This window comes from Puntigrus tetrazona, chromosome 17 (assembly GCF_018831695.1).
Source record: "Puntigrus tetrazona isolate hp1 chromosome 17, ASM1883169v1, whole genome shotgun sequence".
In the NCBI taxonomy this organism is placed as follows: domain Eukaryota; kingdom Metazoa; phylum Chordata; class Actinopteri; order Cypriniformes; family Cyprinidae; genus Puntigrus; species Puntigrus tetrazona.
The window spans coordinates 7,601,213-7,625,467 of record NC_056715.1 but is presented as its reverse complement, the minus strand read 5'-3'; the positions used below and the strand labels follow the sequence as shown (position 1 = coordinate 7,625,467).

General features: G+C 37.1%; 2 protein-coding genes across 4 annotated transcripts; one reads left to right on the top strand and one right to left on the bottom strand.

Moving 5' to 3' along the window:
• Nucleotides 1-677: 677 nt before the first annotated feature.
• On the bottom strand, nt 678-1,341 carry LOC122362015 (mitoregulin-like). 2 transcript variants are annotated; one of them, XM_043263255.1, is made up of 2 exons: nt 1,062-1,341; nt 678-987 (listed from the first exon to the last, which is right to left on the bottom strand). In XM_043263255.1, exon 1 carries the CDS (start codon nt 1,262-1,264, stop codon nt 1,094-1,096), a length of 171 nt encoding a protein of 56 aa, XP_043119190.1. In that variant the 5' UTR covers nt 1,265-1,341; the 3' UTR covers nt 678-987; nt 1,062-1,093. The 2 variants fall into 2 exon arrangements, with proteins under 2 accessions (XP_043119190.1, XP_043119189.1); XM_043263254.1 differs by having other exon boundaries at nt 678-971; nt 1,062-1,328.
• Nucleotides 1,342-2,289: 948 nt separating this feature from the next.
• ttbk1b (tau tubulin kinase 1b) lies at nt 2,290-23,899 on the top strand. 2 transcript variants are annotated; one of them, XM_043263481.1, is made up of 15 exons: nt 2,290-2,445; nt 5,028-5,171; nt 6,420-6,567; nt 7,684-7,757; nt 7,836-7,976; nt 8,075-8,179; nt 9,144-9,209; nt 9,436-9,528; nt 9,692-9,817; nt 10,335-10,489; nt 10,615-10,822; nt 10,933-11,108; nt 11,811-12,327; nt 18,992-20,307; nt 21,654-23,899. In XM_043263481.1, the coding sequence occupies exons 2-15, from the start codon at nt 5,064-5,066 to the stop codon at nt 22,087-22,089; spliced, it is 3,669 nt and encodes a 1,222-aa protein (XP_043119416.1). In that variant the 5' UTR covers nt 2,290-2,445; nt 5,028-5,063; the 3' UTR covers nt 22,090-23,899. The 2 variants fall into 2 exon arrangements, with proteins under 2 accessions (XP_043119416.1, XP_043119417.1); XM_043263482.1 differs by lacking the exon at nt 5,028-5,171 and having other exon boundaries at nt 2,297-2,445.
• The last annotated feature ends 356 nt before the right edge of the window (nt 23,900-24,255 follow it).

The window sequence follows — 24,255 nt, the reverse complement described above, 5'->3', positions numbered from 1 at the left end:
ATAGGATTTAGGATGGATAGTATCGGTGCACAGGCTCAGCTATGAAAATGTATTTGTGATTTTTTTTTAACTATGACTTTATTTGGCGAATTTCATGTGCATGGAATTAAACAAATTTAGAACACGTGTTTTTTTTAAGTAAACTTAAATTGAGTCCAATAAATAAACGTATTTAAAAAAATAAATATACTATTGCTGTGGAGTTAAAAGCAAAGAATTTTAGTTGTCGTTAATTTTGTTTATATAAGATATCTTAATTCCTGCAATGTGGTTTTGTTATGACAAAGTTAATTCATTTCTGCTTTGGGCTGTGACTGTAATCTGGTAAAACCGGTTTCTTGGAAAAGTGCTTCTGTTAAAGTAAATAAAAATGCATAAAGAAAAAGTTTAAATCAGGGACCTCAGCATATTTGCCCATACATTACATATTCCAGTTTTCTACACAAATATGTGATTTCCAGTTCTAAATACTACCTTAAATATCTTACAAGCCTGTGGGAAAGTCATGTTAACTTTCAAGTACATTATAAATACAGATCTCCATTCCCTGATTTGAGGGTCTGGTAATTAATAAGATATACACAGTGTTGTCAACAGCTTACTTTAGTTGGATTAAACTTAAACTCAATGGTACAACAATAATGTGTCGATTACCTTTTATATTAATGAGCCAACGGTTTAATAAAATATTTCATTTATTGCAAATGACAGCGACAAAGTAAAAGCACAGACATGGTAACAGGATTTATGGCTTGAACAAACATGGAAGAAAAAAAATCTCATAAATACAACATTCTGCCGAGTTTTTAAAGTCCTTGAGAAAGTTGCACTGATTTGCTCCAGCCTGTAGACGGTCTCTTTGATCCAAGGTTGAAGGCTTGATCCTGCTGAGCGCTGGAGAGTTGCTGTTACAGACTCCTCATTCTGTTCGTAAACCAGGAATACTATATCAAGCTTTGATGACCGAGGCACTAGAAAGAGAAAGAGCTGTTAAACTAGTTAAAGCGTCAAACAAAAGTCATTTAAGCTACTGTAAGTACAATAATGACTCCAGGTCTCACCAGTTCGGCTGCATTTAGCTGTAGTGCATGTGTCAAGACAGGTCTAGCTTCTTCTGTGTTTCTGCGAGCTTGTCCTGTAACCTTTTTTTCCGCCAGTCCAAGAACCTTCTCCTCATCCTGTTTGCCTGCCAGCCGGCGATAAAACCGGCCGCAAACGAAACGACTATAGCGACCTGTAACGTCCTCTCAGACACATCGGCCATGTTCACCTCCGTTCGGCTACAGCTCGCTGCCAGAGGAACCAAGAGCGTGAGAAGTCGCAGCAGCACGTGACTTGGGCGTAACCGGCTGCGCCTCCGTGACGTCAATTTGTAGGCCAACTGAATAAGGACTACATCAACCACGTTTATTTACGACATGAATTTACTTTTTTGACAAGGAGAAACGTGGACCTTGTTTAGAATTTTGATGAGCCGCTGCAGACTTGTGGTTCAGGTACCTGTAAACCTGAACGTCTCTTCAAGTAATGTTAACATACCTTTTTATAAGTCAAAATCTATTATTATACACACACAAAACATTCCACAGGAAACCAAAATGTTTGTTATTTTCAGGTTTAAGGACTAGAGTGAAATATTAAGTCATTTAAGTCGATGTGTGGGCATTTAAGTTGAATTTTTACAGTAAATTTAGGAAGGGCTCGTTTTTCTCATTCATTCTGTGTTTGTGTTTGCCTTTACTTTGAGTGTCTAGCTTGGTGAATTGCAAAATTGGGATAGTTATGTGGTGGAGAACTGTTAAAAGTTTAATGGCGTCATCCTTTGTTTACTTTGTATTGTGTAACGTCAAACTTATAAATACAATATTAAATCAACTACTCAATAAGTTGTTTCATTAATTAATTTGTGTTTGCTGAGATCAGTTGGAGATTTGATAATTTCAGGCAGAATGGCAAAGTGGCAATTATTAAAAACCACGTTTGATTTGTTTTTCTCTTTGTATTCAAGACGCAATCAATCACAAAACTAATTTGTCTCACTCAGACACATTTAAGCATCGCGTTAAAGAATGTGCTGTACATCAACTGACATCGTTTCAAAATAATGTATTTATTCTTTAACAACAGTTGCTTATTCGTCTTGTTCATGGCTAGTTTATTAATAGGACGCTTCTGAAGGAATTTCCTCAATGGCTAAAGTCTGCAGATGAGGGGGATTTACGCCTTTCAGGTTGCTACGCAACAGCCGTCCTCTGTCACGCATGTGCGCGGTGCATAGTGGGAGTATCCGAGCGATGCTGAATCAGTGCAGGAGCGGAGGAGCAGAGGAGGCTGGAAATGGTGCAGCATCAACAAGGGAAAAAGGCGCAGCGGTCGCGCCAACGGAATTATGCGGCTCTCCTTAAACTCTCACTTTGAGATTTTACTCCGTCGACAGAAGAACAGGTTAGTAAATAATTTTTTGTTCGCCAAATAAATTTTTTAAACAAAGCGCTGCCGTAGCAATCCGCTTGTCCCGTGTATGTTGGCACCTTGTCAATAGTGATGCTGCGCTGGCGCGAGCCGCAGGCTTCCATAGAGGATGCGCGTGAACGCGAAAACAAAATCCTTCACGGTCTTGACAAACTATTAAGGCACTTGGGCCTGAGTCAAAAATAGAAACTCGACCATTTTATATATATATTATTTATGCCTAAGGAAAATCATGAATAATTTACATTACATGCCACATAATGCAGGTGTACGTCAACAACTCACGTGGCCTATCAGTGGGAGTTGTAGTTTTTCAAAGGTGACAATGTCCAATGTCGTTTATGGCTATTGTCTCATTGAAGAACGACATATCCCAAAGTGCTTTTCGCTCCGGGCTCGAGCAGGGGAATGTTCTGCTGATTGTTAGGCATTGCCCCAATGGACGATGATCAAACGACGGTTTGGGGGCGGGACTTAGTCTTCACGGATGCTCATTGGAGCAGAGCGTGTTTGGGTGGGGTCCGTTCAGACGGACCCTTTTGGCACTGCGGAGAAAGCTGAATATGTCAGGAGACTGAACCCACGCAGTCCTGAGATCCTGACATTTAGTTATGTCAGAGTAATGAAGTGCTCTCAGCAAATGTTTTATGCATTCAGAATCTTTTTATCTTTTTGTTAAAGTCTACGAGTTTTCCTATGCAAACAGGTGAAGAGCCTGCTGCAAGATGCGACTGAGGTTTATTTTTTAGCCTCTGCTGTGAAGTCAGTTTTATAGTTTAATAGACATTCGTGTTATGGTACTGTAAAACGTTTTTGCAAAAATAAATACTAGCTATGCTTTGTACCTTTATATACATTGGAAATGTATATTACATAAAACAGGGTTATATTCTTAAAGTAACAAAAATATTTTTATTAGTGAAAAGTATGAATCAAACATTAGTAATTTGTAAAAGGTTTGTAATTTATTTTTTTTAAATTATTATTTTAATATTTACATTTTATTTAGATTTTTGCTACTTAATGTTTAGTAGTTTGATGTTGATTGTAAACATTATTTGATTTAGTGACATATATTTAGGGCAGTAAAATGCAGCCATGAAAATGGCATCAATAGCTTTTACTGAGTCTGGGTGGGGGCCCTGGATCTCAAATGTGCCTTTAATAATGAAACAAACACTGTAATTTTACACATTCATTTCAAAATGTACGAGAACAGAGCAAAATAGATTCAAGAAGCATTGTAATATGCATTCTTTATATAAAAAACATTTTTCTTTTACTATACACGGTTGATTACATTTCAACAGTATCCGCTGAAATAGGTGAAAAAATGAGCTCTGACAGTTTATGGCATAATTATGAATGCTGAGATGCCTTCCTTAGGCTGTCCCTATTTTAGTGTGTAGAATGAGAGGAGGTATTCCCTGCAATCTCCTGAAATGTCTATATGTGTCTCTGCATCAACTCTCTAAGATGAAAGTGACAGAAGTGTTAAGGTAAGAGAGTCTTTTAATGTGTTTCATCAGTTTTATTAATTAGATCCATTTATAACCCATTGCATTCCTTAGAGAGAAGAATAATTTTAGAAGGTGAGAGCGATTGCTTTGTAATGGTAAACAGAAATGTTTGAAATCTTTATTTTATTTTTATTTAACTTAGGCACACAAAATGCAAACGTAGACACTCGTGAAAAAATAATCTCTTGTGTTTCCATTTTACTGAGGTTGGAAAGTGACTGTAACGTTTTGAGCGCATGCTTAAGGGTGTAGTCCAGTTCTGACAGAAAAGGCCTGACCGGCTCTTGTGGATGATACCTGATAGTCTGCAGACATTACAGAAATCTCAAAGAGGCACTAGATGTTTTAATTCCTTTTTCAGAGTTTGAATCATTTTAAGACAATCAACAATTTTGTATTATTTTCTGAAATACATGTTCAACAATGATTTGTGTCTGTTGAAATGAATGAAATTTGTGTCATTTTGGCCACATTTTCTACAGTTAATGCCCTTGTATGACCTAAAAATGGGATCATTGATTATGGAAAACAGCCCGGCCCCGGATACTGACCTCCAGAGAAACATATGTCTGTTCCTTCTGTTGTCTGTCTTGTATTTTTCATTCTGATGGAAACAATGCCGTTTTTGTTGTCAGTTTGCAACTTGTCTTGTGTTGAGAAGTCTGAGGCTTTGTCCTGAACGTTGATTATTTGTAGCGACATCCAGTTTTGATGTCTTCGAATTTTTCACTCTTGTTGCAGCTTTCAGGAAACCTTATTTTAAGAAATATTTGTTCAGATTGAAAATCTGTGATTTTACACTGTATTTAAGCCTGGACATACTCAGAAAGTTTAGGTTAAGAAAAAACGAAACATTGAAAAATTATGTAAAATAAGTAAGGAATAAATTGATGATTTCATATGATTTAATGGTAACTAATCGAGTACATGCAAATACCTATTCTTAAAGAACAAAAATATTTGACCCCACCAGCACTATTATTTTTTTTATTATAGCATGCAATGTTTAGTAGTTGTATGCACACTGTGTTGCAGGTAAATGGCAGGGTTTGGTAAAGTGCTGGCCAGCCGATGCAGTGCGTAGGGCCCGGTGTCCACGGCGACGAAAACATGAACGGGGCGGGGGAGCAGGTTGACATCCTGCCCTCCAACTGCTTGGTCAAAGAGCGCTGGAAAGTGGTAAGTGTGTGTCTATATTTAGGTGGGATTGTATTTGTGGAATAAAGATGCCCAAATTGTCTGTTGCCTTTGCAGCCTCATTGCACAGGACAAAACGATCCACATATGACAACAGATGCTTTCAAATCAACTCGGGACTGGCTTGTCTCCAAAATGCGCCCAAACCATTTGGTTGTGGGCCAGTTCATAGCGTTTCTCCTTCAAGCAGATGTCCTTAGAAGTGATTTGTGGCTGTTTTACTGTAATAATATCTTCGATGGGGAAAGAAGCGGTCCTTAAAACAGAGTCTGACTCATCAGTGACTGGCTTAAACTTAATTATTTCGTAACTCATGTCATATGTTTAAGCCAAGATGAATCAATATGCTTGGTTCATGCTACTAGAACTGAATTGCTTAGAAGAAAATTAAATCTTTCATGTTAACATGTTTTGTGATTAGAGGAGCTAAGGTAACTCAGCAGTTCTATTTTTGTCATACAATTTGTTATATGTCAATCAAATCTAGCCAGAAAATCTTCAAAAGCTTTTCTGTGAATTTAGCTGATGTACCTGTGCTGTTTAGCAATTTAGATGATGTTTATGACGTAAAGTAGCTCTTAAAAGTGCTGTATGTAAGTTGTTGATTCTACTAAAGCATAAAAATACCATAATATTTCATAAATATGCTAATTAAAGATTTGTTTATATAAAACAATGCTACAGTCAGTTAATCTCCTTTGAAAATGTGCTTTCTGGAACAGAATGTCTGTCTCTATTTTGGTCTGTGTAACCCTTCCACTGTCAGTTTACTAAATTGTATCTTGACCCCATGGTTGCCAGTTAGTGAAATATAGAGCTTATTTTATTTCATTCATTGCCATATGCGCTTGTTTCTGTTGGTATCATCAATCTGGCAACCTGCATATGCGTCAAGTCTGAAGAGGAGGAGATGGGTGGAAAAAACCCATTCAATATTTAGACTTTGCATTACCTGCTTCCATTTTACATACTGCACCTTTAAAGATTCTTGATTGGCATCTGATTCAATGAAGAACTTCAATGAAGATTTTCTACGTTAAAAAGGAAAAAAATGGTTCTTTCAAGAACTTTTCACTGAAACGTTCTTTAGAGATCCCCAATATTTTAAACTATTTTTAACAGTATATATTGTACAAAAACTGCTCTGAGTCAAAACCATGTGGAATGGATGGCACACAGGTTAAATCAATGCTCTGCCATGACTGACCTTGATATTGTTTGTGAATTCAGTTGAAGAAGATTGGAGGAGGAGGGTTCGGGGAGATCTATGAGGCCTATGACCTGTTGACACGAGAGAATGTGGCTCTTAAGGTGGAATCTGCCCAACAACCAAAACAAGTGCTAAAGATGGAGGTTGCTGTGCTGAAGAAACTACAAGGTGAGAAGATGGATGTGGATATATTTTGTAATATATATTGTATACGTTGTATACAATATATACAATATATAATATTGTATATTTTATAATGTTGTTGCTTCTAAAGTTACTGGCTAGTTTTCAAGACTGTTTTAATGCACTTGCCAAAGGCTTTTTCACTTGCGTATGACAACTGACGAGCTCATTATGGACTACATTTACATATATGCTGATACAATACCATCCAAAAGTATGGGGTCATTTAGACATTTTAAAGGAAATTTATACTTTCATCCAACAAGGATAAATTCATTTAATCAAATGGGACAATATTTATAATACAACAAAAGATTTATTTTTCCAATAAATACTGTTCTTTTCGACTTTATATATTTATCGAAGACTTGAGAAAATTCCTGTTTTCCATAAACCTTAAAGCACAGGTGTTTTAAACATATAAACATATATAATAATAAAGTAACTTCGACATATTAGAATAATTTTGGAAAAAGTCATGTGACACTGAAGCTTGGAGCAATGACTTTTCCATTACAGTAAAATATTTTATTTGAACATTTATATTGAAATAGCTAGTTATTTTCATTTGTAATAATGTTTCACAGGTTTACTGTCTTTCTGATCAAATAAGTGCAGCTTTGTTGAGAATATATACAAAAAAAAGTCCGAACTGCAAGCAGGATGGTGTATATGTAAAGATATGTGACAGTTTATCTGTTAATATGCCCATCATGATCTTTTTTTTATGTGCTCATATAAAATACACACAGAGATGCACTGTGACTTTCATGCTTGTCAAGGCAGTTTGCCTCAGCTGTAGCTCAGACATACCACTGGGAGTCTCTAAGGGTAATGAGCGTGAAGAACTGAAGGGAAGTGGGATTACCACACTTTTTCTCTCTCCGTCTCTTTTTGCTGCTCTCTCGCTCTCATGTCTTCATAACCTTCATAAAGGACGTGCTGGAAGTCCAAATGCCACCGTCTCTTTCTCTACCTGCTTGCTGAATGTGTATTGTATGTGTATATTCAGATATCCATGCAGAAAGGAAAATGTCAGCTGTAAAAAAAATGTATTTATAAGTAATATTTGTGACATTAATGCTTTCATTTCTTGTGCAGGGAAGAATCATGTTTGCAAATTTATTGGATGTGGAAGAAATGACAAGTTCAATTACGTTGTCATGCAGTTGCAGGTACAGTATTTTATTTAATTTTTTCATGTTTTTATGCATGTTTTTGTGTGTGTGAAATCGGATTCTCTCTTGCTGTAGGGAAGGAATCTCGCTGATCTCAGGAGGAGTCAGCCTAGAGGGACATTCAGTATGAGCACGACTCTACGGTTGGGAAAACAGATTCTGGAGTCCATTGAAGCCATTCACTCTGTGGGCTTCCTGCACCGAGACATTAAACCTGTATGTCTTATTGTTGATGATATGATCTCTTCTTTTCTCTTTCCCAATCCAATTACCTGGTTCCTGTCAGCTGATACTGGTTTCTCTCCTCTCTGTAGTCTAATTTTGCCATGGGACGATTGCCATCTACCTGTAGGAAATGTTACATGCTGGACTTTGGTTTGGCACGACAGTACACTAATACGAATGGGGAAGTGCGGCCTGTAAGTATTGCTTTTGCTTTTTTTTCTGATGTAGTCTTTTTCCCTTATCTATATTCTCCCAGTTACAATTTCTATTTTATTTATTTATTTATTTAGTTTTTATTTTTAATGGAAATTACCTAATAAGCAGCATTTTTCACATTTCTGTTTTGTGTATGTGGAGTTTTTATATTTAGTTGTGATGTTTTATGTTTCAAAATTAATGTCTAGGCATGCACCGATATTACAATTCTGAACACATGAAACAGCGTTACTAAATTATTTTTAATCAATATTATGTGCAGTAGCAAAAAAGATAACGTAACAGAATTGGAAATTAAAGCAATTAATAGCAATTTGCTACCAATATGGTACCAAAGTATCGTGCATTCCTATTTATCTTTTAATTTTTTATTATTTGCATTTTATTGATGAATTTTATTATTTGTGTGTTTGAATTCATTTTTATGTTTCACTTTTCTCAGTTTTGTTTTGCAGTTCTGTTTTGGCTCTCATGTTGAATCGCATGCTCCCCTGCCAAAGATGTTTGTCCCTGTTACCATAGCGACAGTCATATTGTGAGTTTTCCGAAATCTTGAAAAGATTCCTTCCTTACCCTCTAAAGGCTCTCAGAAATGACCCACTCTTCTCTAATGGTTGTGCCCTAAATGCTAAATCCTAAAGCACTGCCCCGTATATATATTTACATCCATGCCGTCCTGTCTCATCTCTACATCTTACATGTTCCTCTATGAAGGAATGTCCCTGTACGTGTGTGTAAATGAATTGTGCTCAATCAGTCAAGGAATCCCAAAAGAAGCAAAAAAAAGTACAGAATTCCTATCGTGCCACCCTTCCTTATATTTCCCTCTCATGTTTGCTTTGTTTTTACAGTGCGTTTACTTTTTCTAACCTAAGGGTTAAAGTCTAAAATGAAAGTGCTATGAGTTCTTATTATGAGTCTGTTTTAAATGTTCTGCTTTAGCCCAGGACAGTGGCTGGGTTCAGAGGGACAGTACGCTATGCTTCCATTAATGCTCACAAAAACAAGGTAAGTATAGTCTAAGCTTCAAAGAGAACGCCCACAGACTGCACGCAATCCATTCACTCACTGTCTAAAACATATAAAGCACAATTTTGGTGAGCGCTGACTGCATTTGCTAGTTTGAATCTGATTTATTGGCCTTAAGTGGGGGATTCTTGGCCAGAATTAGCCAAATTAAGAAGCATTTTTTTGCAAGAATATATTAAAAAAAATGTTTACTCTTTTTTAACAGGAAATGGGTCGTCATGATGATTTGTGGTCATTGTTTTATATGCTGGTGGAGTTTACCGTTGGACAATTACCATGGCGTAAGATAAAAGATAAGGTAAGACGCTTGAATCACACTTAGTACTATGAACATAATGGTACTGAATTGACCGAATTAATCCTCATTGTACGCAGTCTTAAGAGCTTTTGTTTTAAATATTTAAAGCTTTCTGGGTTGCTTTTGCTGTTAATTATGTTCGTAATGTGCATGTGATGAACAGGAGCAGGTGGGACAGATTAAAGAGCGCTACGAGCACAGGATGCTGTTGAAACACATGCCTGCTGAGTTTCATGTCTTCTATGACCATGTGCTGGATTTAGATTACTACACCAAACCTGATTACCAGGTAAACCATTCATTTGTCAACAATAATGAATTCATTTAATCAAAAGTGACAGAAAGTACGTGTTTAAGTTTATAAAAATAGTTTTATTTCAAATTAAATGCAGTTCTTTTATGTTGTGTTATGTATGTATCATGACAAAAAATGTAGCATGGTTTCCACAAAAATATTAAACGGCAGTTTAACAGTTATCAACACTGATAATAATAGGAAATTAAAATTTCTGAAGAGTGGAGTGATGGCAGGTAAATATTCAGCTTTGCCATCACTGGAATAAATTACATTTTACAATATAATAAAATAGAAAACAGCTATTTTAAATTGCAATTATATCACAATATTACTGTTTTATTTTTTTAAATCAAATAAGTGAAACCTTTTTGTGCATACTGCAAAGTCTATAGTACTTGAGATATAATATGTATAAAATGTATATTAAATATTTGTGTATATATACAGTATATTTTTTTAAATGTATTTTTTTCTTTCCTTTTTTTCTTTCTTCCTTTCTCTGGTCTAGCTGCTAATGTCAGTATTTGAGAATAGCATGAAAGAGAGGGTGATAACAGAAAATGAGCCTTATGACTGGGAAAAATCTGGAACAGATACAGCCCTCCCTACCAGCACACACACACCACCACAACAAAACACACGGCAAACTGCTGCTATTGTGGGGTAAGAATTGTACACATGTTCTTAAAACAGCCCATTTTCACAGTGGAATGGGATTCTGGTATCTGAAATTACTCTGAAAATACTACTGATGTGATGCTGATACGACTTTAAATTGTCTTTCTCAGGATGGTGAATGTGACACCAGTACCTGGTGAATTACCAAGGGAAAACACTGATGATGTCCTTCAAGACGAACACCTGAGTGACCAAGAGAACGCTCCACCTGCTTTGATACCCAGCAGGCCTAGCGAACCTGCTCCAGCCCCACCTGCTTGTGAAGGGTGGGATGAAACTGACTTCAACCGTAACAAACTCAGGATCAGCATCAGTAAGGTATTATTTTTCATCTATTATGTCAAAATGTTCACAGAAATGTTAATGTCTAATTAGCATAAAACCATGATTTTTGATATGTTGAGTGTTTAAAGCTGCTGGTTTTTCAGACGCAAGTAGCAGCAGAGGATGGGGAGGAGCCTGCAGGAGGAGGGAGGTCTGTTTCCCCAGCTAGGGGAGGAGAAGCAGACGCTCATGCCCGCCCTCCAAGGTACCGGAGAGTAAACAGCCCAGAATCTGACCGCCTGTCTGCTGCAGAGGATAGAGGAGATGCTGCGGATAAACGGTGAGGAGAGTGTGTGCTTGAAAATTTATCACTCTGTTCTTCTGACTGACATTTAGCTTTTCTAAAGGTCATTTGACCGCATGTGTCTTGTTAGTGAGAAAAGCCTGCAAAAATGACTTTCTGAACGTGTAAAGCTTTTGTTTTTTTCTACAGCTTTTTCCTCTGCCATTTTGGATGGCTTCTGTCAATTTAATTAAGTGCATACTGTTCTTAGTATGGTATCATATGCAATTTTTAAGAACAAAACAGCTTGGCATGTTAAAGAAACATGATCAGTTTAATATGAAAGACTGGGGTTATTAGTAATTATACATTAATAAAGTAATTTTAGTTATAGTAACATTATGAAGTAATTATCAGTATTTTAAAAATTATATATTGTATTATATTATATGTATTATATTGTATTATATGTTTTATAATAAACAATGAATTTATTAATTTCATTTCTAATTATGATAAAAATGTATTTATCACAATTCTTCAGAAATCATTCTGCTATTTCTTGGTGTTCAAGAAACATTTCTAAATGTTATCAATGTTGTAAACGCTTTTGCTGCCTAATTTTTTTCATAACAGCATTTTTTAAATGTACTGACCCCGAACTTTAGAACGGTAATATTCCTACAAATTAAAATCTGTAGTTTAATGCGTTGTTGTCCAGTTGATTCTGTGTCTTAGCCTGTGTGTGTTTTGTGGCAGCTCTCGTTTGGACATACTGGGTTCTCCATCCAGGCACGTCTACTCTTCCCAGCCTGCTCAAATGTTCTCTGTAGATGCTGGGCAGGGAGAACGACTGGCCGGTGGCCACCATGATGTCTCTGCAGATGGCGACCAGGAAGCCCACAGCAATGCCTTCATCCGTTCAGTCCCACTGGCAGAAGAGGAGGACTTCGACAGCAGGGAGTGGGTGATGATTGATAAAGAAACAGAGTTGAAAGACTTCCATCCTGGGGCAGAGCCCACCACCTCAGGCACCACGGATGAGGAACCAGAGGAATTACGCCCCCTTGAGGACCACGAGGAGAGGAGAAGGAGAGGACATATGCATGGCATGGGTGGAGCTGAGGCTGTGGTGCGACCCAAAACACAACGTGGGATGATGATTGTAGCAGAGGAGGAGGGGGCGGGACCAAGCCCTGTCCATTCACCTTGTCACTCGTTGCCTCATACCTGCCCAAGGAGAAGGGAGTCGGAGCCGTTTGGACCTGATGGACCGGTAAGGCACACCGGATGTGTATGTGTGGGCATGTGTATGGGTTATCCTGATCGCTTAACATGTTTGATGATCTTTAGCTAAAATCACAATAGATTTATGAAAGATAAAGTTTATTTTGACATATAATTGATCACATTTTATCACATTATCACACACCAGTGAACTACAAATCCATTGTTATATAAGTCAATGTGAATTTTAGTAGGCAGTTAATTTTAGTTCTGTAATGCGACATATCTGAGTAAAAGAGCAAATTATAATGTATTACGTATTATTTAGGCAATTTTTAGAATAAAGAAAAACATGAAAAATGTCATGAATAACAAACACAGGTTGACAGTTTCTATATTAACAAACACATCGATTTAACAGAATTTCCTGGTTCTAATGATAGACTTTCCAATAAGGATCGACATTGCTAAATGCATCAGGTTAAAAATGTATTAATCAAGTTTAATGTTCATTTGTATTATGTTTGTTTGAACGTACTGCAGTTCAAAAGTTTGGAAAGAAAGAAAAGTGAAAACAGATATATTACAATTTAAAATCACTGATTTCTCCTATATTAGAGTATATGTGTTCTACTGTATTTTAAAATGTCATTGGTTTTTGTGATGCAAAGTTAAATTTTCGTCACCCATTCTTTAGTCGTTAGTGTTGCATGATTCTTTAGAAATCAATATATTATGCTAATTTAGTGCCGAAGAAATAATAAAACGCTGAAAAAAGAATTAATTTCTTTCCAAAAAAAATACCTCAAACTTGTGAACAGTAGTGTAACTTCAAGTATTAATTAATGTATTATAAAGGAGCAAAAATTAACAATGAACAATAGTACAAAAGCTAGATTAATAAACAGCGTAAGAGTATTGCTGTATATGATACATAATGCATTTATATTCTATTAAGAAGTTTCTGGTATTTCAAAAATCACTATGTGCTAGGTGCTTTATTATATCTGTCTGTGTTTAGGTCATGATATACTATTTGTTCTTAGCTGAATATTTTCAATGACATCACCGGTACAAGAAGGGCCACATATAAGCCTCTGATAACTTTGTTTGTATTTGTAACTTTGTGTACACCCTTGATGTATGGCATGTTATGTAATCTTGTGCATTCGTGCTGAGCTGCATGTTTTAGGGTTCTGTGGTTGTGTGTGTGTGTGTGTGTGTGTGTGTGTGTGCGTCTCGATCAACAATTCACAGCCAAGCTTAGTTTGCTCATTGGTCATACAGGTGTCTGTGTGCACACTTTGGCTCCTTCACAACATATAGAGCATACATTCACCCGTACGTAAGCTTAAACAAGCCTGTCTTTAGCGTTCAGACAGATGTGGGCTGGTCTTGTCCTCTGAACGAGTTACAGCACATCCATGTGTTCGTACCACCCGTTTGATATAATGTTTCGTTTATCTCCTGTTTTTTATTGGTATGTTTTTGTGTGTGCCTCACACACAATTCTAGACCAAAAAAACACGCTTTTTTTCAATACTTCGCGTTTAAGTTTTTTCTCAGCCTGATTCCTCTTTTCCTCCGCTCTTATTGGTCTTTTTCAGTTGGAGGAGGACAGGCCACACCCACATCACTCATTCCCGAGGCCCGCCCATTTGAGAAGACTGGCGTCGTACGTGTTTTCCTCCGCTACCATGGACACGGAGCCCTTCCCCCACGACCCCGCCCTCGGGGGAGCGGCCATTCAGCGCAGCCGCTCGGCTGAAAGCAGCCCCGCCCACCGCCACGCCCATCGCAGACACATGCCCCTTATGCCAGGCAACCCCAGAGCCCGGCACTCAGTACTAAACCTCCCACGCCTACACATTCAGCAAATGCTGGCCAAACTTATGAACAAGACATGATTCCCCCACCAACAGCATACACAGACACGTGTGTGATGACATTTAATAGAAAGGGTGCCCCCTTTTGTGCCCATAGATGAACAGAGTTTAGTACGGGCAATAAACTTGGTCTGTGATTGAGATGTGTGTGTGTGTGTGTGTGTGTGTGTGTGTGTGTGTGTGTGTGTGAGCATGTTTGTAAGTGAGATATGGGATGCTCTCTAGCTAAAGTGACTTTTTTTAATTGGATATTCGAAATTAAAGGGATTGCTAACGATTATAATTCTTTCATCACTTGCCTTCATGTTATTATGACTTTTGTGGAACACAAAAGAAGGTATTTGGAAAAATGTCCCTGTTGTTTATGTTGCTTCGGACACATGACCTCTTCAAAATACCTTCTTTTATGTTCCACAGAAATTCATACAGCTTTGGAATGACATGATTGTCATTTTTGGATGAATTTGCCCTTTAAGCACTTGGGACGATTGGAGAAAGATAAATTATATTGTATTCTACAAAAGAAAGCAATTCTGTACTATGATGTATTAACTCATAGAGGCACTGTACAATACAGTTTTTGTAAAAAACAAAAAAACAAACCAAAAAAAACAAAGACAAAAACACATTTTACCTCCATCAAGGAAGGTTTGTGCAGAGCTGCTGGTGTCTGTTGGGACAGGCATTTTGACTAAAGTGAAGAGAATATCATTTTTTTGTTATGTTGTTGCTAGGGCTTCTTAGATTCTGTCATCTTCTATGTAAGAGGAGTTGTGATGCAGGCTGGATAGTGTGATAATGTTTTTCAGGGTTGAATGTCATTGAATTACAATGAATGTCGGCCTACAGCAGATACTTAAAAGAATGCGTTCGCCTGCTGAGTGTTAGTAGAGGACACTAGAAGGACAATGAGTGCTTTGCTAAGCTATTTTTTGCACAGTCTATTCGCATCAATACGATCTCAGCACATATAGAATCTGTCAAACGCCACAATGCACACCTCCTGGTGGGATATATGGCTTTCCTAAGCAAACATGACAGAATGTCAACTGATGGATCTATTTATATAGATTTTTATAGCCTTCTCTCATAGTTGAGAGAAAGCATAACGTTAGCTACATACAGTGTGTGTATCCTCACAGGGTTGGACCTGTAAAATAATCTAGTTGCTTGGATCCTCTAGTATTTCAAGGAGAGTATTTTCACTGTATAGAAAATAGAAGAGAAAATGAGTAAACAAAGATGGAGTGGTGTGAATATTAGGCTTGTATTAAATGCTCTGCATGGCACACATTTCTGTTAAATGAAATTGGCTTTTTCAACTACATCCTTACCTAACAGGTGCAGAAAATCAGTTACACAGCTATATAAACTCCTTGGACATTTTTGGGTGAATGGCCATGGGTTTAAAAAAAAAAAAAGCGTAACAAATGAATGTGTGGTCGGTGTGTGTTCACATACTTTTGGCCGTGGAGATTAATTGTGATATCACATTTGTCTTCCAGATTACCTATAAAAAGATATTTAAAGATTTTCTTTTTTTTTTCATTGTGACTATTATACTTTAGTTTTACTGAAACATATGCATATTGCTTTCAGATATTAGGTTCCATGTGAACTTAAGATGTGCTTAACTGAGGGCATGAGAGTCAAAAGCACGACATCCTCGATGTCAAGAAGTTTGACTGTTAGGGAGCTGAGAATTGATTAAAGTTTTGGAATAAAGATATATTAAATAAATGAAGTGCAATAGAGCTTACGGCAATAGGTGTGTAAAAGGAAGACTGAGCCTCTTTCTTTGGTTTTGTCACACATACATTAGTGGTTTGATACAGATATGCAGATATTTGAACTATAGTTTATCATTCAGCAAATGAATGTTGCCGTTTTTTGTTCCTGGCCATAGACTTGACATGCTATTTCAAGTGTATAAAGTCATAATAGTCAGTCACATAAATCAATGCAAAAATAAGCTTTTGCAGCATTGTTGTCAGAGAAATTAGATCACACATTGTGTCATAACCAGGCATAGCCCAATAACCTGAAAGTGTTTTGTGCTAATCAATAGTAGCCACAATACAACATTTTGTTAATTACATTTCTAGATTCTACATTTCTCGATATCCTATGATATCCTATGATTAGATGTCCTATGCTCTGACCAGTGTTTTTTTTAGCATTTATATGCTATTTTATATTATTAATATTCTAAATTATTTTAAATTAGCTTTTTAAATATTTCAGTTTTAGCTTTAAATCTACGTTTCTCATGTAATATATATATAATATATATATTGTATTTTATTTCAGCTTCATTTCAATTAATGAAAAGCATTTTTAATATTTTTAGTTTTACTTAATTAGAACACTGCCTCTTTGGCTGTGCCTGGTTAAGACAGAGTGTTAAATACTTCTTATGAAACATAAAGTAGCATTTACACAATTAAATCTTTGCTTTATTTGTATTGCAAAGTCCTCCCGCCTCAGTTCATTTTAGATATATACATATCTGTGGGAGGAAATCAAGATTGATTGTTTGTCATTGTATTAATGTTTTAAATTCATGCTGTAAAAATGCTATATGACTCAATGCTGGATATTAGTGCATATGCGAATCTTTCTGAAAATGCAGAATTTCTTCTATAATTTCTTCTATTATTTGCCTCGCTGAGCCAACTGCACAAAATTCTGGGTGGTGGAAAGACACATGTATGAATACAAAAATATATTTCATACTTGTTTTGAAACGTAGCAGTTGGCTCCTGGTGTCTGTGCTGCTTTGGGTGTTTTAATGCAATTTACACCAATCACTGTTTATCTGGAATAACCAATGTACTGTAATGTGTGTGTTCAGAAGAGTTTGTAGTCTGAACTGTGTGAGACAGCTGATCCAAATGTCTTCCTAATGGTGAAGAAGATGAGCACAGGCTGAATGACTATACATAGAGACACAAAAGCTCAGCTCTAATGGAGCTTTTCTTTCTTTTATGCAGGATGATAGTAAGCAAATAGATTTCTTTATATTGCGTACACTACAGTACAACATTTTGGGGTTTGTGATATTTTCGTGTTTTAATTAATCAAAAACACAATAAAAACAGTAATACTGTAAACTGTTATTACAATTTAAAATCCTTTTTTTTTCTATTTGAATATACTGATAAAATCTGATTTATTCCCGTGATGGTAAAGTTGAATTTTCAGCAGCCATTACACCTCAGTATCACGCCTTTAGTATCATGTAATCCTTGAAAAATTATTCTGATTAAACCTCAAGATTTTTCTTCATATTGCTATTATTTTGAAAAGAGTTGGGTGCATAATATTTTTTTTTTCTGAAAACCGTGATTTGTTTTGGAAAAACAAAAAAACAAACAGCATTTAAAAAGAAATGCATTTTTGTCAATTTTGATCAATTAAATACATCTTTGCTGAATAAAAATATCAACTTCTTAAAAATATTACTAACCACAAAATTGGAAACTAGTGTATACATATTCTATCACATTCAAACCTTAAAAGTTATTTAAATTCTGAAAAGTTCTAAAGGAAAAAATAATTTCCCAAGAAATATAGTGTTTCCAAGCTGGTGAAGATTTAAACAGCGCCAGTGAGTATAATGTGAGGACTTGTTCAGATAGTTTGAGGAAGGTTAGAGAAAGTTTCACAAATGTACTCTGCTTTTCTGAGAGACTGTAAATACTATTGTCCATTACCTCTGAAGCTAAATGGTGTTCCATGTAGTACCATATTTTATGCTAAATCTAATGTTCACTCAAGCCAAATGGCTTTTTAGCCTCATGCAACTCAACATTCATGACCTCTCACATTCTCTGTCTAACTGGGTCAAACTTGAGCTTGTCAAAATTCCCCAGAGAAAAACCTTGAGCTCTGAGCAGTGTACAATGTTTAGCAACATCTGTTTGTATAAAAAAAAGTTCAAAAGTATTCTTTTATGTATTTAATAATGTATTGAGAAAAACCTAAAACCATGTAGGTAGCTTCTCACAGATCAGTATTGTTATGAATCAATTTTAATGAATTTTATGAGTCAAAATTTATATCATACTCTTTTTATTGCTGAAAAATGTTGCTCATCAGCTGATCCCAGACCTGCTCATAGAAGCATTACATGTGTGAATCAGGGTCAACCTTCAACAGCAAGAGTTTCACAAAATAGCTAGTGCAATAAACACTATAGGGACTGTATATTAGACTTGTAATATGTACAAGCATGTATTTTAGGCTTTTGTAAAATTGTAACTCTTTGGACAGATAGCTGAACATGCTGCTGTACTAACACATTCCTCTTTCTCATCGCTCTGTGTGTGTCCACTGCTGTACATACTGTTGGCTGAGCACTGTCTTTCAGTTTACACTTGAAATCACAAATGGGCTAAATCATTTAAAAAAAAAAACAGAGGAAATATTACACTGTAAAATGGACTTTTGTGCCTTTTTAACCATGTATGTCATTCTAAAAAGACAATCCTGCAAAGCTTGTATACAACCAAATCACAAGTAAATAATCAGAAAAATTACTAAAGAGTGGACTCTTTTCTCCAAATTGTGTCAAAATGTATTGTAATTGAAGTCTTATTGTGTACCCATAAAAAAATACAATATATTAAAAAAGTAAAAAATATATATATATATATATATATATATATATATATATATATATATATATATATATATATATATATATAGTGTATATATACACACACACACATACAGTATATTTTGAAAACATATTAATATATTAAACACATCTCCTATCCTTTAATCATTAATTAATTCACAATTTCTTTCCTTGCAATCCTGCAGGAGGCTGCAGTGGCAGAGCCTTCGCCTTCTTCCTCTCAGACGCGTCTGAAGCGAGTTGACTTTGTGTCTGGCGTGTTGATGTTTGATGATCTGAGAGAGGAGGGTGTGAAGACTGGAGGCTCAGGCAGTGATGGAAGCCCCCGCAGTAGTGAGGGAAGTCCAGAGGGCGCTGCATCCACCCTACTCGCCCCGGCCCACCGAGACCATGACCAGGAAGAGGGCTCACGCACACTGGTGCTTGTGTCTGCTGGTAATGGGCAGGTTTCGCCTGGAGACGGGCAGGGAACTCTTGCCGCCTTGACACCGCAGGGAGAACGACCCGTGCCGGATGAATCTGAACCCGGGACTCTCTCCTCTGTCATTAGATCAGAGCCCAGGCCTATTGTCATGACATCTGCAGCTGTGATCACCAGTGGCTCTTCCTCTCCTCCATTCACTAAGGTGGAACGCACTTTCATCCACATCGCTGAGACGACACATCTCAATGTCATGACAGCCAGACACCGTCTGCCGGGACTGGAGGAGCTGATGTCTGCTGAGCGTGAGGAGACAGGTGGAAAGAAAGAGGAGAGAGAAAGGGTCAGTGAACGAGAGAGAAAGGAAAGTGAGGGGATTTCATTAGAAAGAGGAGAGGATGAAGGGAAAAAGGAAGAGAGTGATACTGAAGAAAAAGTAAAGAAGAGTGACCGAGAAGAAGCAGAGTCCTTGTGTTTACCCGAATCACATGACCCACCAGAAACTACAGTTATTGAGGAAGAAGTCAAACTGGAAGTCAGACCAGTGGGTGTTTCACCAGATGAAGACCGTCAAAAGGAACAGGAGCAGGGGCAGCAAGAGAGTCCATCACTAACACCTGAACAAAACAAAGATGCAGAGGTGGAGGATGAGAAGGCTATGTCTCCACCAGAGGCGGAGTCACCTGATAGGAAGCCACTCCCACAGAGGCGGAGCCGTATCCCTGTGCTTATGTCAGAGGAGGAAACGGGCTCAGACAAGTCATCGCAGACAAGTCAAGAGCAGTTACAGCGAACTCGCAAAAGCCGACAACAACAGTTGGCTCGTCTCGTCCTGGAGCGTAAGCAAACCCACCTGATTCGCTCTCGCTCCGCATCCTCGCGCTCCCCGACACTTTCAACCACTGCATCTGAAGATGAAACCCACCAATCAGATGACTCAGCGAGAGGAGAAAAAGGAGCAGATGGCAAAATTAGGAGCAGGATTCCTCGTCCAGTCACACCTTTCAGGGGCTCAACCGACCAGGTGGGGGGCACGACCCTTCCACAAACCCAGAGATCTGTGTCTTTCATTCAGTATAGGTGGGTGGAGCAGAATTTCAACTTAAATGTTATTCATTTGAATCTGCACTTCCAAGTTTGGGCACACTGCATTTTTATTATTATTTAATACATTTATATTTTTATTTACATTTATATATCTATATTTATGTTTTTATATGAATATGAATGTGTTTTTTTAGGAAAACCAAATAGATTATAATAATTATCATTTTCTGTTATTAATATTCTTGTTCTTATTATACACCGTCTGCTGGCCCTGAAGGAGCTGATGTCTGTGTGTTTGTAGACATAAAAATGTTATTTTATGTCTTAATTTCTTCACTTGCAATAATAAAACCCATGAACTGATAACACTTTAGTATAGGCACCTAATCTCACTATGAACAGGTTGCTTATTAGCATTACTAATATTAACATTTTGGCTGTTTATTAAAACCTATCCAATACCTAACTACATTACTAACTATTAATAAGCAACCTATTCTAAGTTTACTGAGGCAAAACTCAAGACCCGAAGCTTGCATCGTTTTTATGGGTTGTATGCTTAAAAAAGGAAGAAAACTGTGTGTGGAGTACTTTTAACACTGATTCCATGTATTCTGAGAGGATAGGCAATATAGTTTATTTTATTCAATTTCCTGAATACGAACAAAACAGAGCACAATGTCCCTAATCATTCAACTTCAGTCCAAAAGAAGACAAAAACGTTCATTTGCTGTTTGTCATACATTCACTAAGTAAAACATTTTCGACTGTTCTCTCGTCTTCTACAGTGTAGGTCAAAAACACAAAGGGAGGTCTACATTCACTGTTTCTTCATATTTACCTGGCTAAATGTACATTAATTTAATCGTACTTTGCGATACATGAACCGTGTTGATCCGGGATGTTATCATGCTCGATCGTGATGACTGTAATATGAGACTTTTGCGCTTGTACGGAGATCTGTCAACCCTTGCTTTGAGTTATCCACCATTTTTATTTTTAAATATTGTAGAAATATTTGAATATTTAATTGACATTCGATGGACTTCTGTGTCCAAAATTGTGCAAAAAGATTGCGAACAAGGTTTTCACACTGCAGCTGTCATTGTGGTTGTCCAAGGGAGCAACAGTAACTAAGGAGGGCGGGGCTTAATTTTTGTGATTTGATAAGAGCACTAAAACAAATCTATTATGTTTTTAGTTCAGTTGGCAGACAGTGTTCATCATAAAATGTTCCTGTTGCAAAATTGTGAACATTGAATGGTCAACCTCAGATTTTGCTTAGCACCGTTACTTACAAATTATATAAAGAAAATTATCCAGACTGTCCTGTAACACTTCTGACTGATATGTGACTCACTCTTTCCTCTCTCCAACAGAGCCAACAGTTCTGTCAATCCCAGGATTCAAAAGTCTGCAAGTCTGCACACAAATATCCATCAGCAGCCGTCTAAACCTCAGCTCCGTCCGTCTAAAACACTTCCACCCCGTCCTCCATCTTCAGGACCTTTCCAGTCACAGGGAAGTCGGACCGCCACACGTACCGTTACTCGTACCTCAGCTGTTAATGCCACCCGAAGCATCAGCACTTCCCCTCGGAGCTACGCCACCTCTCGCACTGACAGCCCTTCGCCTCAGCGCATTCGCCGACAGCCTGCAGCCAATGAAACGCAACGACAGCCTAAACCTCCTTGCCCACCGCAGTCCAAATCCAAACCTCAGGATTCCACCCCCAAAAAGAGTAAAACCCACCCATCAACCTCATCGCAAAAGGCAAAGAAAGATCCAGTGGAGTCAAAGACTAAAACAAGATAATTAAGACTTCCTGCAGGTGATCTTCGTCCTGAGCATCATCTTCACAATCACACTCTGAATCATCAGTGTTGGACTGTACTTCTCATTAAACACAACAAACTCAACCAAACAATATGAATGGATGTGTTTGTTATTCCGCCAAGTGACTGCAGCAGCTACGAAATACCTCTAATGAGGAGAACCTCTGACATTTATACACACATGCACTCAATGTGTGTGTGTGGGCGAGTTGTCATTAATGAAGTGTGTTGGACAGATGAACACACCTCATATGCCTTAAAATAATAATTGCTGCCATCACAACAAAGCTTCCACAGGCTCTACCCTCCTGTCAACGCCACTATCATGTTCAATAATACAACCAATCACATTGTACACATTAGTATTGGGTTCTACTGCAGCTTTAAAGCTTTTAAATAAGTAACAGTACATGCTATTTATTTTAATTTAAATTATTTCCAAAACGTACATTTTTGACCAACATCACAATATCAGAATCGGGAAAAAATAGCTTTATTCAAACTTACAAAAACCTTAAATGTTTCAAATGTCCCAAAAGCAATTATTACTCAACATGCTTGCGTTTGGGACAGACTTTTATATCAACTTCTGCAGTCAATTTATGTGTGCTGAAATTTGTATTTATCTCAAATAATAATATAATAATAATAAATAGTCATATGCACCAAAACATGGTGGTTCTGTGCATAAGATGCATAAAAATATTCTAAATTTAATCTCTACACAGAACTTAAGTGACTAACCTTGCTGCTACGGTTTGATGTCAATCATACAATCATCTTGACCCCGCCTACTGTCTCTGATTGGGTCAATCAATCCGTGACTCTCGTCTGCTAAATTTATTTTTAACCCGATCCCGCACCAGCGGCATGCATTTGGAAATGCTCGTCCGCTTCTGTTTATTGTATTTTGCAAAACTGTAGATAATGTAAGCAGTACTTTTGGAAAAAAAACAAAGTTATATTTTTGTTCCAAAAAACAACAAAAAAGATTAATGGATGAAAATAGTACTAAGTTGCATTTTTCCCAGTTTCAGGCTGAAAATGCACCGTTCTGATCTGTATGCAAACTTTACAGTTCAAAGAATGTTTGAGGAAGCTAAATGAAAGTCGAAGAGAACATGAAAGCTTCTCAAAAATCTGACACACCAAGGAGGATAAAGCAGCAGGAAACGATAATGTGTGTTGAAGCAGCATGTGTGGGGTTTGTAAATGTGCTCTAGGATGTTATTTTAATGCAGTGTCCACAGCATGTGTTCAAAGGCTGGTAATCTGACATGGAGTTTAAATGACTAAGGTGCTATCAAAGAGTGTTTCTTCATGCCTGCTCTAGTCATTGGTGGTTTTTCCGTCCTGTGCTTGGATTAAAACCCGAACATCCATGAAGATTGTCACATCAACGGAAGAGAAAAATGTCCTAGTGCACACTAGCCAGTGTTATTTGTGAGTTAACTTTAAGCAAGTGCTTCATTTGGACCATGCCCACTGCAGAACCATTGCATGCTGTTGTTTGGATGAAATAACAGGAAAATACTGTGCAGTATATTCCAGAATGTTCCAGCTGTGGAGAACCCAGAAGACTCTCTCTGCTCTTAATATCGACAAGATCTGAGTAAAGACATCTCCTGGTTGGTCATCATCTTCAGTGTGTTGCTTTGAGATAGAGAGAATTTGCATGAATGCGTTTCATGAATCACAATTGACTAACTTATACTAAGGAGCAACTTTTCTGAGATATACAGTTAAAAATTATAAATGATGCCATTCAATAAATGCAAGTTCCATCACTGTTTTCGACTGACGGTTTGTATCTTTCTTTCCAGAAAAAAGGGATGTTCTGCATAAGAAAACTGCATGTCCTGTCTAGAACACTACGTACGTCATCTTAGATCTTACAGTCCTTAAGACTAGTTCAGGAATAACTTATTGAAGCTGGACGGTTCTGTTACCCATATGACTCTAGAGACTCTAGAAATGTATTACAGTGTTTGGGGCTTCAGTCTCTCCTGATCCTTCAATAATCGTTCTAATAATGCTGATTTGGTGCTAAAGAATTATTTATTTTTACTAATAATGTTTAAAACAGTTGTGCTGTTTATTTATATATTTATTTATTTTTGGAAGATTAATGGAAAGTTTGAAAAAA

Coding starts and splice junctions, on each gene's coding strand:
- LOC122362015 (XM_043263255.1), bottom strand. CDS start 1,264: ATGGCCGATGTGTCTGAGAGGACGTTACAGGTCGCTATAGTCGTTTCG.
- ttbk1b (XM_043263481.1), top strand. CDS start 5,064: ATGCAGTGCGTAGGGCCCGGTGTCCACGGCGACGAAAACATGAACGGG. Junction 5,172..6,419: donor TCAAAGAGCGCTGGAAAGTG/GTAAGTGTGTGT, acceptor TTGTGAATTCAG/TTGAAGAAGATTGGAGGAGG. Junction 9,818..10,334: donor ACACCAAACCTGATTACCAG/GTAAACCATTCA, acceptor TCTCTGGTCTAG/CTGCTAATGTCAGTATTTGA.